Source organism: Macaca thibetana, chromosome 3 (genome assembly GCF_024542745.1).
Source record: "Macaca thibetana thibetana isolate TM-01 chromosome 3, ASM2454274v1, whole genome shotgun sequence".
Lineage (NCBI taxonomy): Eukaryota > Metazoa > Chordata > Mammalia > Primates > Cercopithecidae > Macaca > Macaca thibetana.
In genome coordinates, this window is record NC_065580.1 from 158,705,510 (window position 1) to 158,721,646 (window position 16,137).

The window sequence follows — 16,137 nt, forward strand, 5'->3', positions numbered from 1 at the left end:
GCTTTAGAGTCACACCCATACTAATGCCTGTAGGACTTATGTAATTAAGTGTTTTCTTTCTTTTCATCCATCCAAGTAAAGGAGCAATAGCCCAAAAGGCACTTTGGTAAGGGTTGCAGTGCTGAAAGGATGTTTGTTATTAAATGGTTGCTTGATTTTTAATCATTGACTAAAATGAGATAATCATTCTGGAGCAGGAGAGCATTAGGCAAAAAAAGAGAGATGAGGTTGCGCTCACTGGCTCATGCCTGTAATCACAGCTACTCAGGAGGCTAAGGTGGGCAGATCACTTGAGGTCAGGAGTTTGAGACCCACTTGGCCAACATGGTAAAACCCTATCTCTACTAAAAATAAAAAAATTAGCCAGGCGTGGTGGCACACACCTGTAATTCCAGCTACTTGGGAGGCTGAGGCAGGAGAATCACTTGAATCCTGGAAGAGGAGATTGCAGTGAGCCACTGCTCTCCAACCTGAGTGATGGAGTGAGACTGTCTCAAAAAAAAAAAAAAAAAAAAAAAAAAGGAGCAATGAGGCAGGGATTTCTTTTTCTATTCCGTGATTGGAAAGAAGCAAAATACATTTCTTTAGGTACTGATATATAGTAACACCTTGATAAGTTTTTAGGACCCATTCATCCCACATTATTGTGATTGCCATCACTGGAAAAGGTTATTTCAAGTAAGTCCACCTCTGAACTTTCTAAGGACATATTAGATTTTTGTCTGTCACAGCACCACTATAACACCATTACCATTCCAGTGAAACAAAAAGAAACCCAAGACTGTAAAATTAGCTTTATAGTGTTTGCCATTGTTTCACAAGTTACAGTAATTCCATTTATTGGAAGAGAAAAAAAAGGTGACAGAGCCACATATGGAAATAAAGGATTTGACAAATAAAGGGATAAATTCATAGCATACAAAAGTAGGTATTTAAAGCTGTCTGGTCATTGTATGATTGGGTTCAGTGATGACAGAGTATCCACAGTTAGTGTGAGATTTCCGACATGCACCAAATAGTAGCTCAGCCTTGAGAAACACGAACCACCATTCTGCTGGAGCAAATCCAAGCTTAAGACTCGCTTAAGAACCATGGGAAAGCAAGGATATAAATATTGCAACACTGTATAAGGATCAGATGTGGTTCTATATATAGGAAGAGACCGAAGTGTGATCAAGATTTTGGTAAGTAGACACTACCGGGAGTTACAAGTAGTGGGTTTGTTTGCATATAAAATCTGTACGTCATTTGGGATTTCCATTACCATAACGTTCCCTTGAATTTCATTAAGTAGTATTTTGGAGTCCGTCTTTCTGGAATGGAGATTCTGTTTACAAAAGCCTCCTTTCTGTAACTTACTATTCCATGACACCTTACAGAAATCATTCCTCAAAAATGGATCCAAGTCGGCTGCTATCCTTCCTCTCCTGGCTGCTATGTAACACTTCGCGTCAGCACACAAACACGGCTTCCTTTTGTGATCTGGAGGTTTGTTTGTGTAAAAAGCCGCTGATACAGTCATACTTCCTGTAATGATTTGATTTAATACGACATCCTTAATCCTGAGATTTGATTGCAGATGAAAGAATACAGCTAAAACTACAGCGAATGAAAAAAATCTTTCCTTTGAACTTCCCTCCAATCGCCTTCTTGGAAGCTCTTTACTTTTCGATAATATTAAGTAAATTTGCATAAAGTAACAGTCAGCTGAGAGATCATGCATTTCCTAGCTCAGAGTCAACAACTTCTGATTTTTTGTTTTAAGGAAATAGATACTCTATAATCAGCGATAGTAATTCCCTTGGAGTCTAATTTTGAGTAGATCTAATTTTTATTTACTTAAATATTTTTGAGGGTGAAATTAGAAATTTTAAGTAGGTAGGAGGGCATGGACACTAGGTAAGATTTGGCCTTGAATAAAGATAAAATTATAGCTAAGTACTACATCATGTGGCAAGCGTTGCTAACCAAACAAAACTTGATGATGGACTTTTAGGAGGACTCTTTTGTAAAACCATCAGCCTAATTCTGCAACTGGGGTTTGAGAATCTGGGCTCCTGTGCACCCACGTGGAGGGCGACTTTGAGCCCATCCTTCTAGGGTGAAGCCCCAGGGAAGACCATTCCTCACTGTGGAGGCTCAGACAGTGCACGCTGCTCCACACTGCACACCGGAGTGTCAAAGACTGCGTTGACTGGGTTCCCGGTGTTCAGCTGAAATTTTCCCTTGATAATTGGGCAAGCCAGGGACATACGTTTCTGGAATACTCCCTGACTCTACTACTGGTTGTATGAATATCATAAACTCCAAATAAAGAAGCATGTATTTCTCTTCTGGAAGTGGGCATAGTTTGGGATTATGCGAACACTCTTTGTAAGTTTGTCAGATTTGGCAAATAACTATTCAGGACAGGAGTTTCAGTTAAGTTTGAAGATTTGTCTAATTTCCAAGGCAATTTTGTAATATACAGGGGAAAAAAGGTTGCATATAAGACATTTAAGGTAATCTTCAAAAGTCCACACAAATCAAAAATTACTCCATATAGGACATATTCTGCACATACAGAGTGCCTGGCAGTCCTAGCTTGCGGGCATTATATTCAGATTACAAAGCCTTGACCTACATACATGACATCCTTGGCTTTTATACTCATGTATCAGTTCTGTCCTTTGACTTCCATCATCCATTCTTATAATTTTTACTAGCTATTAATTATCAACTCCAATCAACTGCCTTCTCTTGGTCTTCTATTTTTACACACTGTCAACATACCAATTGAAAAGTAAAAGTTCCTGCCCTCAATATGTGGCTATCTGAATGCCCACAAATTCCTCTTTTTGCTCTGAAGACAAAGGCTTTGTCCTTTCCAAAAAAAAAAAAAAAAAACAAAACCAATTAAAACAGAGTTTACTGACAAATACTAGTAGCTTAAGAAGGCAAATAACTCCTTATTCTTTAAAATCCCAATTAATTTCTAATCATGCAATTTTATTGCAAATTCCAACTCTGGAGACTCTACTACTACTCAGAAGTCACACTGGTTTTGAGAGTAGAAAACCACTCATTGCTGCCCGCAGGTCCAGGGATTGGCTGGAAGTCACTTTGATTAAAGATAAATTGAAGTTCGGCCGGACGCGGTGGCTCACGCCTGTAATCCCAACACTTTGGGAGGCCGAGGCGGGCAGGTCACGAGGTGAGGAAATCGAGACATCCTCGTTAACACGGTGAAACCCCATTTCTACTAAAAATACAAAAATAAACTTAGCCGGTCATGGTGGCGGGCGCCTGTAGTCTCAGCTACTTGGGAGACAGAGGTGAAGAATGGCCTGAACCCGGGAGGCAGAGCTTGCAGTGAGCCGAGATTGCACCACTGCACTCCAGCCTGGGCAACAGAGCGAGACCCCGTCTCAAAAAAAAAAAAAAAAAGGAAAAAAGAAAAACAAAAAAATAAATTGAAATTCACAAAGGGTAAAGTGTATGAAGTTAATCATTTAGAAGTGAATGTTAAGCTTTTGAGCTTCAAGTGTAAGTAAGTCTTCCCCAGAGGAAGAAAATTAAGATCATCTTGTACCTAGCCAGAGTTTAACAGTCAGAGACTAGACTTCGAGTGCACACCACAGAACCTGGAAATCACCACTGGAAATGCTAGTACCTTTCACTTAAAAAAAATTGCATCATGGAAAGCTATGATAAAACTAGTTATTTCAGAAATTTAATAGGCGAAGAAAAGTCTAGCAAGAAGGAAAGCCAAAATTGAAAGCCTGAGAGTCTTCACCGTGCCATGTGGCCAAATGTCTGACCTTTTGAACATCCTGAGAGCATACAGAACCAAACCTAGTCAAAGGCCCTAGTGCTTTCATTTTTCTCTTCTCTTCTTCTCCCTCCAGCTGGGGTATATATATTGAAGACTCAAATAAAGGATACAGAATAATACTAGAGTGTGAGTGTCACTATTTTTTCATGCTGGAGTAGAAATGCCACCTTAAAAATATATCTTCGTTTACATTTCGATAATATTGAAATCACAGTCTATTAAAAATTGGGAAATTTAATGCAAATAAAAATCCAACAAAACAGTTGTTTTGATTTATTAAATATCTGGTTCATTAATTCATGGCATTTTTTTCACCTTAAACCAGCTCTTTAGATTTCTAGACACTCTGCTTTGTGTTGTAATTTCCCCAGGATGAAAAAGGGAGCCAATGCATGACTCCCCACCCCATCCCAAAGGAGTAGGGTTAGGTGACTCAGTGTTTTGCTGTCCAGAGCCACTGTCTGCCAGGCACCATGTGAGCACCGTCTATTTTATTGCTGAATAAGACACGGCTTGTGGGGCACACTGATTTACTGCTGTTGACTCTGTGGTTTCTCAAATGGAACACAACGTTTTTTAATGGACTCATTGAGAAAACCTAACACGTTAGAAATGTTTCAAAATTCAAATGCCTTTTTGGGTCAGGAATACTCCACTACTTTGGCTCCTCCTTAGCTGGGTGTTGAGTGTGAATCTGTTTTAAGCAGAAGACTGACCAGATATAATAAATTAAGTTTGCTACCTAAATCCTTTGTTAGCATAGTAACATGAAAGTATTATGTACAAAGTAATAATAGTTAAGGTTCGAGGAAAATGGTAAGTTTCAAACCAGATACAACTTCAGCGCTATTTATTGAATATTATATGATTTGTTGACTTATACATATATTGGTTTTTAAGACACTCTTAAAAACCAGACACTCTTTTTGTTTTTTTGAGACGGAGTCTCGCTCTGTCGCCCAGGCTGGAGTGCAGTGGCGCGATCTCGGCTCACTGCAAGCTCCGCCTCCCGGGTTCCCGCCATTCTCCTGCCTCAGCCTCCCGAGTAGCTGGGACTACAGGCGCCCGCCACCACGACCGGCCAAGTTTTTGTATTTTTAGTAGAGACGGGGTTCCACCGTATTAGCCAGGATGGTCTCCATCTCCTGACCTCATGATCTGCCCACCTCGGCCTCCCAAAGTGCTGGGATTACAGGGGTGAGCCACTGCGCCTGGCCATAAACCAGACACTCTTAAGGCACTTTTAAGACCAGATATTTAGATAAATTGAAACAACTATTTTGTTTGATTTTTATTTGAATTAAATTTCCAATTTTAATAGAATGTGATTTCAATATTATCTAAATGTAAATTAAGATATATTTTAAGGTGATATTTCTACTCCAGTATTTGTTTTGAGTGTGTAGAGCAAAAGGTAAGATGATCAAGTCTTCCAAATTTGGCTGAAATTGATACGCTAAATGACAATACAAAAATTTTTCTGAATCTTATGCTATGTCCTTGTACCAGATACAATATAAATGAGCAAGATTTTTAATCAGCATCACATTTAAATTAGCATTGATATAAATACTGTGAAAAGAATTTAATAGTGCAACAGAAAAGGTGTAAACATGCCCATGGAATTATTTTTTGATTATACCACAGTATACAGTAAAAATAGCAAGTATAATAACTAAAAGAGATAATATCTAACTATACTGCCATGTAATATTTTTTAAGGAATGGAGATCTAAAGCAACCTTCCATAAATTTATCAACAGACAAGGAAAAAAAAACCTAAATAATTAAAGACAACATCCTCCCTCTTGTTCATGGATTGAGATTGTTCTTTAAACTTTCACAGACTTTACTCCCATTATCCTTACACACACCTTAAACTAGTTCAGTTCCAGGCCAGGGGTTTTAGCCACATTTTCTGTTTAATGGGAAGACATTTGCAAATGCAGTAACATCAATATATAGCAGATCTACTGTAATCTATACCATCATTTCATTGATTATCTGAATCCACTTTATTTTCCCCATTTTCTCTGAGTCCCAATGTTCATATTTTTATAGAACCAAATAGACATGAATATATTTGTCAAGGACTTGCTATCTTAATCGCAAATGTCTTTCACTGATGACTACCATGATTATGCTTGAAGAGCCAGGGCCTGTGTGTGTGTGCTTGCGTGTGTGTGAGTGTATGTGTGTGTGGTGGCGGGAATCATGTGTACATCTTTGTACGTATGCAGGGACTGAATATTCATGGCCACATTCTGCTTGAGTGAACGTGCAAATCTGTCTTTGTTTGAATGAAATGAGAATTCACCTTTTGGACATTTAACCAGTCATAGACCAGTTATTTTTTGCCTCAAAGGAATGCAGGGCACTCGACCCCTGAATTTTGCCCGGGGCAAAATGTTACCTCTTGGTATGAGCTTTATTTAAATAGCGGGGGTATTCTTTACAGGTTTGAGATTTTCAAATCTTGTTCATGCGTCAAAGAGTCATCTTGTTTATGAGTTCCTTACCTTCAGCTCCTCTTCTTCCTCATGGCCCCACCGGACCTTACAAACTTCAGCATCTGAGAACATTTCCTGTATTGTCAGGCAGCTGAATTTTTCTTTTGTGCTAACTGTAATCAGCAAGCATGACTGAGACAGCAATTACTCTCAAGAGCTTTATTTTGCTCTTGGAATGTCAGGGGATAATTCTATGCAGTTCCTTTATGGGCAAGGCATTTTAATAGACAAGAAATGAAATGGCTCAAAGAAATATTGGCCAATAATAATGAAATGGAGAGGGGCCAGGTCTGGATGCCACGGGGATACGGGACCCACAGAGTCAGTTTTCCACATGGCTTCGGAAAGTTGCTTTGAAAACATTGTCCAGAGCAGAACTTTCAAACTTTTATCTGTATACAAATCATCTGGGGTTCTTGTTAAGATACAGACATCCCAATTCTGTAAGTCTGGCTGGGGCCTGAGAATCTACACGTTATGAATAAGCGCTCAGATGGTGCTGATGCAGTGGGTCTGTGAACCACATTTTGAATGGAAACATTTTGAATGGAAAGAGGATAGTAAATTCCAAAACATAAAAATAAAATAAAAAAATAGAGGAAACAATGGCATCAGCCCCATTTGTGTAGGTTTCCACAGTTGTGAATGACAGATCTGATCGATTTCCTTCCATACAATTCAGTCCACTGAAGAAAGGTAAAAATGAAATTACTATATTTTGTGAATAGAGAGTCGCTCTACCTCTTTTTAGGTATTACCAAATAGACATCATTAGATATAATATTTTTCCTGCTTGAACAAAAACAGCATGTTTTAAAGCAGTAGATCAATGAATACTGAACCACAATTCAACTCTCGGCCATAAGGTTATTGGTTAAATAAATATCTTATATTAGAGCTAATAATCTTGTATAGAAATACATTTCCTTTTAATGTCAGCATTGCTAAATGTCTGTTTATCTAACAGGACACTATTCCAATTGCCCTACACCAAGCTCTTAGAAATGTAGCTTTATTTTATACAATTTGAATTATGAGAGTTCACTTTCATTCGAAGCACTTAAAAGGAAATCTCTCAAACACAGAAATGCTGGTTTAGCCACAAGATCAAAGGGAAAGATTGATTTTGTATGTCCGTGCAGTTTTTGAGAGTGCATCTACACATTTTCGTTTTCACAGCAATCTTTGTGTTTGATGGGAGTTCTGATGTGGAAACAGCTTGCAGGGTTAAACCTGGATGCACTCCTATGATCAGACATTGCTCTGTTGTAATAAAAGTGTCCTCAGTTCTCTTTCCCTCTGATCCTCCTGCCTGTACTTCTCCTCAAGTTTCTGTTTCTCAGAATCTGCACAGTAAAAGGTGCAATCTGGGCTCTTCCGAATCTGTTCAAACTGACTGAAATCAGCCACATATTTTCCATTTTTGGAGAGAGATACCACAGGCACAAACTCAAAACCCCAGTAGATTTCCTCTGGAATATAAGATGTTCGGCTCTGGCAGACAGCGCTGGTGGATTCCACAGTGGCATTGAGGAGGACCACAAGCTCAAATTCCTTCTCCTTTAGGTTTTGGGGTGTGAGGTCTCTCAGGGGGCTTGTCTCATCCAGCACATGGTAGAAGGTCATGGGCAGAATGAGGAAGGGGCTCTCAGAGGAGGAGTCCACGTGGAATTTGACAGTGGCTTGGTTGAGCAGAATCCGCTCCCCCTCCTTGGTGACATGGGTCTGCAGGAGCTTGCCAGAGAGCTGGCACTGAATCAAGAGGCTCTTCCTCATGTTGGCTACCTGAATCACCAAGCACAGCTTCCCATTCTGCTTGGTGATGACTGCACAGTGACTGAACTTGATGGTCTCAGCCCGCTTTTTGGGTCTTGCAATTTTGGCCAGGAAGGTTCCGGTGATGAAGATCTCAATCAAGGTCGTGATGACCAACTGAGCAACCAACAGGAAGATGGCATGAGGACATTCCTCTGTGATGGAACGGACTCCATAGCCAATGGTTGTCTGGGATTCCAGGGAAAACAGAAATGCCCCAGTGAGAGAGTCCACTTTCATGATGCAGGGGGTATGATTTGAAATAGGCTCACCAGGTTCTAAGTCCCCGTGAATAAACGCGATGGCGTAGTAGATGACTCCAAAAAGGAACCAGGTCATCACAAAAGTGGCGGCGAACAGGGTGAGTTTGTATCTCCACTTCATGTCGATAACTGTGGTCCACAGGTCTTGCAGGTAGAGTAGGTATATGCCATCCACTTTGTCAATTCTCACGTTGCTGTGCCCACTCTTGGACATGACGCGGGGTCTGTTGGCCTTGAGCCCAGCCCCAGCAGTGTGCTTCACCAGGGGGGTGCTGGACATGCTGATGTGAATGGCATCCATTGCCAGGCTCTGGAAATACTTAGAGAAATGACAAGGACGTTTCATTATCGCCCTATATGGTGGAACTTCCGGAAAACAGGATCATCATGTGAAGTAAGTGTGAATGTACATGGAAGTATACAAGAAAGGAGAATTCTGAAGGCAAGACTAACTGATCTGTACTTAGGTGGTCAGTAGGGTAGAGTGAGGAGCAGAGACTTTGCAGAAAGGCAAACCGGAGTTAAATGCTGACCCTGCAATTCATCAGCTGTGTGACCTGGAGAAAGCTACTTAACCTCTCTGGACCTCCACTCTCCAATGTTTTAAATGGCAATACAACCTATTCCTCAGGGATTTTGTTACTATTAAATAAGGTAAAGTGTTAAAACAGAGCCTCGTATTTCAAAAAAATAATTTTATGCTGTTTTTTGTGATAAACTCTTATGCATATATCTCACAGAGTAATATGTTTACTTATATTCCGCTACTATGTATTCTCAATTATAGAAAATTTAAAATTATTGACTGAGTGTTAGTCCAGTACTGCTATAACTAAAATCTACCACCCATGAAACAGTTCTTGATATGGAGAATATTAGCATACGTTTTTAAAACTCAGTTAGTAGTAATGCATTTTTTAAAACCTATTTTTTGCATGATATTCTTTGTAATAGCAATTCATTTTCCCCCTAATCTAATGAATAATTAAGAATCTACAACTGCTCCTAGTTTTGTTATGACTTTGGAAAAAACTCAGTTATGAAACAACCTAAAACATTCTTATAGCAAATAATTAGGCTTTATTAATGACTTGATCAATATGCTGGTTATTCTTGGAAAAGTGCTTCCAATGTCATTTTAGACATGATATTTAGATATGGCACCAAAATTCTACCTTACTCCGTAGAACTAAGCAGAACAAGCAGGAGAAATCTATTTTAAAGAGCAAATGAGGCCGGGCGCGGTGGCTCACGCCTGTAATCCCAGCACTTTGGGAGGCCGAGACGGGCGGATCACGAGGTCAGGAAATCGAGACCATCCTGACTAACACGGTGAAACCCCGTCTCTACTAAAAATACAAAAATTAGCCGGGCGCGGTGGCGGGCGCCTGTAGTCCCAGCTACTCGGGAGGCTGAGGCAGGAGAATGGCGGGAACCCGGGAAGGCGGAGCTTGCAGTGAGTGGAGATCGCGCCACTGCACTCCAGTCTGGGCGACAGAGCGAGACTCCGTCTCAAAAAAAAAAAAAAAAAAAAAAAAAAAAAAAGCAAATGAAAACGTCAGTAAATGTAGGCATCTAATATTGTAGTAGGAAAGACATACCTATAAGAAGTGCTGGGCTTCCATGCTCAGCCCCAGGGAACGCTCTGCTCCATGTTAACAGCCGGAAACAAGCTGTCTGGGAGGCCTCTAGCGTCTTATAGTACCTGCCTGGTGACTGACATACATTTCCCCCACATTCCTTGAAAAAGATAATGTGGGTGATGACAGAGTAACTTTACCTGGGCGGCATGTTTTTCTTCACCTCATTGGTATTTTAAGAATTTAAAAAACTTCCCTTTTATTAAGGAACTGATATACAGATTCATGCAATGCTCTTTCTGTTAGAGCAGTATTATCTCAATAGAAGTTTTGAAAGTAATCCTCTGGGCAAATCCCTTCAAGGAAATGGAAACTGTATCCATTAGCAGCAAACACCTGTTCAGGATGCAAAAGGTCTGCTGGGCATTTTAATTTTCCTGTTACATTATTAAGACTGTGTTATTTACTAAATGCCCCCCTGAAATTGATTTTTCCTTAGAAAGTCACGTTTTCATTTTTGTTGCAAAGAAGGGCCATAAATTATTCAAAATTTGTTTACCTGGAAGCAAATCCCACTGTTCTTGGGATCAAGTTAGAAGAAAAGTACAGGATATAATTGATAAACTAGGGCCTTACTATACCCTCAGCAACACCTCTCAGTACAACGAAGAGGAAAGTGACCACAGTAAAGGTTGGAAATGAAACACTATGCTGGCATGCCCAAATGCACAGACAAGCTTGTAACGTGAGCACCAGCAGAGACAAATGCAGCCTGTCTGCAAGTGACTGCATGCATTTTTTTTTTTTAAACTGCTGAGGAAACTGCATGCCATTCAATCCACTGAAATAAAAACAGAGGCTTAAGTTTTCCAGTGTGAGTGATACACAAGTGTCCTGCGGGCACTCAGCCCTCTGCCAGATTCTGGAAAGCTTGGCTCTGTTTTTATGAAGGCAGCACCATGAAGCTTCTGTTTTAAACTCTCTTTCAAAGGGGCAGCAAGCCAGGCTTGGGATGAACTGGACCTGTTTCCTCTTTCTGCTGAGAGCACTTTTGCTGCAGTCCTTTGTATCTAGTGCTGGACTTCATGGCATCTATCATACCTCCTCTCAAGGCTTGGTGGACAGAAATCACAGGACAAGACCTAGAGCTTCTGGGTGTGTTGGGGGCAGCATTTCTCAGTGGGAAAGACAGCAGCTGGCAGTCAGCAGTCAAAGGGTGCCATAGCCCTCTCTGTCCTCCTCCCTCCCTCAAGTGTGTGATGCCTTCAGAACCCTCTACTACCTGGTCACTCACTCCGCAGGTCAGGTGTCTTCTTCAAGGCAGGTAGAACGTCCGCGCTCCCCTTCACCCACCTGGCTACCATGGGATTCTGCTACTGCCTGAAAGAAAGAGGGACACATGGGTTCATAGGTGGTTACCAAGTGCACCCCAGTAAGACTGAGCCCCGATGATTTTCTAAGAGTTACGCCGTGGCATTTACCTTCCAATCCCTGGAAATCTGGCGCAGTTGCACAGAATAGGGTAAAGGCTCAAGGAACGATTTAAGAAGGAAGCTGAACCCCAACCACAGCCCTCACCACACAGTTCCCAGCCCCTGGAGGGAGCTCCGTAGCAAAACACCCTGGAAAGAGAGGGTTAACCCACCCTCATTGAGGCCCGCTATGAACTGACCAGCACACGGGGAGGCAGGAAGGGGAAATGCAGAGGAAGTAAACAGTGAGCGCTGGAAGGGAAGAGTCTAGAATATTTTTACCGCCTGTGGAAATGCATTGCTACTGTTGAGTCATAGGACATTAGAGTGGAAAAGATTGTCAGAACCATCCCACTTGACACAGCTGGGTCCTGGCAGAAAGAACGAGGTCCAAAGTCTTTGGAAGCTAGCCCAGGGTTCTTGTCAGTCCACCACAAAATCCCCTTAAACATTCACAGTTTCATGTAATCTCCTCTAAATTCAAGAGGTTCTTTTGCATCTACTTTTTGAAAATAATTCTTCCTAAGCTATCTGCCTTTATCTATCTTCTATCAATCTATTATCTATCAATTATCTATCTAATCTATCATCTATTATCTATCACCTATCAATCTATTATCTATTTATTACTGGTCTAAATATCTACCTACCTATTATCAATCATCTATCAATTATTGATCTATTACCTATCAATTATCTATCATCTCTATCTATCTATCTGTCATCCATCTGTCTCCACCCATATGTTTTTATGCCTCACACACACATAGGCACACTTATACTTCCTACATTTCTTCTGATCCACCAATTACTTACAGTTATTACTTTCTTATAGTTGAAGTATTCCAGATTAACCTGTGCAGCTTCTTACAGGCTGGATCCTGCCAGTGTGGCCACAGCATGTTTGGCAATGGACCTCTTTGTCAGTGCTCTATGAAGACCCAGAATCTTCCTTGTGCCCATCAATCTTACCCATAGGCTTTAGGAATTGCACTTCCTCATAGGCTCTTAATTTACAGAATTTTATTCCTCAGCAGACTTCTTTCATGAAGTTTAAACCATTGTTGATACATACTCTTATTTCATATAATTTTATCTTACTGCCTTAGGTTATTTTCCCTTAGTGATTCTTCAATAGACCTGGCTTAACTTCTAACATGGTAAGCAACAATAACAGTTTCCCAAAAGATAAAAACAAAGAATGAGAGAAGAATATTTTCTTCTAATTTCCCCTATCTTAACCTTTTTCCCATTTAAAAAAAAAAAAAAAAAGCGCAACTTGCCACCAGTGCTCATTTAACTTTACATAAACATGTTTTTCCAGGCTGAAGCAAATCTGATTGATTTTCAATGTGAAAATAAAACATAAAAATCGTTCTTGGAGTTATTTCTAAACAGAACTAACATCAGAATCATCTGAATCATCGGAATCTACTATTTCAGAAAAATCGGATTCATCAAATGAATCTTTGGCCAACAACTGTTGGAGACCGATGTTAACATCATGTATAGGAACGCTGTGTTTTCCAGGATTTGACATTTTCAGCAATCGAGAATTACTATATTTGGTGAATAAAAATACCACTACTAAAAACAGAATGTTATAAAGAAAATGATGTCTTTTGTTTCCAAAGTTGATATACTAGAGTGACATGAAAATAATAATAAAAGAGATATACTGTGTAGCAAAATCATCTCCAGGTAAATGCTGCAGCCTCAAGCGATGCCAGTGAGCATTCTCAAGGCAAATGGGAAAAGGGTTAATCCTCCCAGCTAAGCAATATTTCACATAAACCATTATCTGTTTTCTTTAATTTCTGGAAGTAATGTTTATTTCTGCAGTTTTTGTTGTATCGTTTCAGTTTGTGGGTTGGGGTTGCAATTCTTTGAATGGTGATATCTACCTAAGTGAAGTTCTTACAACTATTGAATGGATAGGTCAGTATCACTTTCTCCTACTTCAAACCAGTAAAAGATTTACGATCTGAGGTCACTGAGTGCTTATGCTGTGAGCATTTGTTTTCTGAAGTTAAAGGAAAGAAAATAAACACACTCTGAAACAGAATGAGACAGAAGGTACTTAGCTATATGGAGAACTACACTTCCAGTGTTGGGGACACAGCAAGGAGAATGGGAAATGGAAGGGTAGTACCCATTGCCATCTTGAGGGAGGAAAAAAAATTCCATCAAAGACAGAGGCTCTTAAAAGGATGAACAATCCAAAAACCCACCACAGCAAGCTGGAACACACTGTTCCATCAGAGCAATCAACCTGGAAATGACCGGAAAGCTACTGACCGGTTGGAAGAAATACATGAGCAAATAATAGACAAGAATGGAGCCAGAGTGGCCCACAGTGGGAAAGATGCAGATAAATAGTAACTATAGCAATAATAAGATAATGTGATAACTATTCAGAGAAGTTATGATAGCAATAAAAGTTCAAATCGATAATGACAATCATCATCATCATAAATAGATAACACTTAAACCACCACATGCCTGCCACTGTTCTAAGTGCTTTCCACATGGAAACTTATTTAACCCTCACGCCAACCCTGAGAGGTAGGCACCATCATTATCCCCACGATTAGGAAACTGAGGCACAGAGAGGGTAAACGACTTGCCCAAGTTCCCAACAGCAGACACAGGGCAGTGGTACATTCCACAGCAAGGCTCTTGTGCCCATGCCTGCAACCGCCCTGACGCAGGGGCTCAAGCTTAGCCGTATCAGAATCACCTGGAAGGCTCGGAGTTGCTGATTCAGCGGGTTTGGGGTGAAGCCTGAGAATGTGCACGTCTAACGAGTCCTCAGGTGATGGTGTCTCTGGTGCTCCAGGAACACACACTGGGAACCACACGTGATATACGGTTTCCCCTTGACAAAGAGCCTTATGGCTCAACTTTCCCTTAGCATCCTAAAATAACATCATTTCACAGAGGCACTGAGAACAGCTGTGTATCCACTCCAGGAATGTACAACCTCTGCCATCCTCATAGTTGAATGCCAACTACCCAGGGACTCAAGGCCATGGATGTTTTAAAGCAGGAATATGTGGAGAATCTGATCAAAACTGTAACATATTACTAACAAGTATTATTATAAATGTTATATAAATAGTATATGTTGTAGAATATATAAGCATGTATTGTAACATTTATAGCTTTAGGAAATATATATAAATAATTCTAGTAAAAACATTAGCTAAAATTAAGTTCAGATAAATCTTTAATTCCCATAAGAGATTTTCAGCCCTTATTTATGCTAGTCAACCCTTGTGTACATGCTATCACTTTTCTCTAAGTCTCAAAAATGAGCTCCTCCAGATTGGAGAAAGGGGAACCCTCCTACACTGCTGGTGGGAATGTAAATTAGTGCAGTCACTATGGAGAACAGTATGGAGGTTCCTCAACAAACTAAAATTAGAATTTCCATAAGCTCCAGCAATCCCACTACTAGATATAGATCCAGAGGAAATGAAATCAGTGTCTTGAAGACATACCTGCCCTCCCATGTTCATTGTAGCACTATTTCCAACAGCCAAGATGTGGAATCCACCCAGTGTCTAACAATGGATGAATGGATAAAGAATATGTGGTATATACACAATGGAATATTATTTAGCCATAAGAAAGAATGAAATCCTGCCATTTGCAGCAACATGGATGGAATAGGAGGCCATCATGTTAAGTGAAATAAGCCAGGCACAGAAAGACTCATATTACATGTTCTCACGCATATGTGGGAGCTAAAAAAGTGGATCTCGGCTGGGCATGGTAGCTCATGCCTGTAATCTCAGCACTTTGGGAGGCCGAGGTGGGCAGATAACGAGGTCAGGAGTTCGAGACCAGTTTGACCAACATGGTCAGTTTAACCAACATGGTCTCTACTAAAAATACAAAAATTAGCTGGGCGTAGTGGCAGGTGCCTGTAATCTCATCTACTCAGGAGGCTGAGGCAGGAGAATCACTTGAACCCAGGAGGCAGAGGTTGCAGTGAGCCGAGATTGTGCTACTGCACACAAGCCTGGGCGACAGAGTGAAACTCTGAGACTCCATCTCAGGGGGAAAAAAAAAGTGGATCTCATGAAAATAGAGAGGAGTTTCATAGTTACTAGAGACTTTGAAGCGGGGTGAAAGGGAAAAAAAGAATTGAAACGTGCTTATTATCACTGAACTGTATACTTGAAATGCTAAAGATAGTAAACTATATATGTATATTGTACCTCAATAAAAAGATTTTTTTTCAAAAGTATGCATAAAATGGGGATGGTCAAGCTGTCACATGGATGCTTTGTTAGGGAAAATAAATTCAGTTTAAGAATGATTTTTTTTTTTTAATTCCTAGTAAGTACAACATTGATGTCTTTAAAACTTAGAGCTCTGTTAAGCCAGATTTTGGAGGTTTTCAATTTGCCCATCTCGAGGAAACTTCATTCTGTGTTTCAGAGTGAACTAACAAAGCAAAGGCCCCACAGAAAAGACATTTCTCACTTACAGAAAAATGGGGAGACAGTGGCTCCCCAAAACCAGGGTTCCTCAACCAGGCCTTCAGTGACCTCATTCCATGTCCATTAATCAGGGTGATGAGGTATAAAGAGTGAAATCTAAATCAAATCGTAACTTTGGATTTGAGTTAGTGAAATCTAAATCATATCGTAACTTTGGATTCCCAGACTAAAA

The 16,137-nt window shown here is 40.3% G+C and overlaps 1 protein-coding gene across 5 annotated transcripts in view; it reads right to left on the bottom strand.

Annotated features, from left to right (window-relative positions):
• Positions 1–776: 776 nt before the first annotated feature.
• Positions 777–16,137, bottom strand: part of KCNJ15 (potassium inwardly rectifying channel subfamily J member 15) — a 53,404-nt gene continuing 38,043 nt past the window's right edge. For 4 of the 5 annotated variants that reach the window (XM_050784582.1, XM_050784579.1, XM_050784583.1 and 1 more), the window contains 2 exons: positions 11,265–11,362; positions 777–8,721 (listed from right to left, as the gene is read on the bottom strand). In XM_050784582.1, the coding sequence (XP_050640539.1) occupies positions 7,576–8,703 (1,128 nt within the window). In that variant the 5' untranslated portion in view covers positions 8,704–8,721; positions 11,265–11,362 and the 3' untranslated portion in view covers positions 777–7,575. The remainder of the gene's footprint in view (positions 8,722–11,264; positions 11,363–16,137) is intronic. The other variant, XR_007724259.1, reaches the window with a different exon arrangement.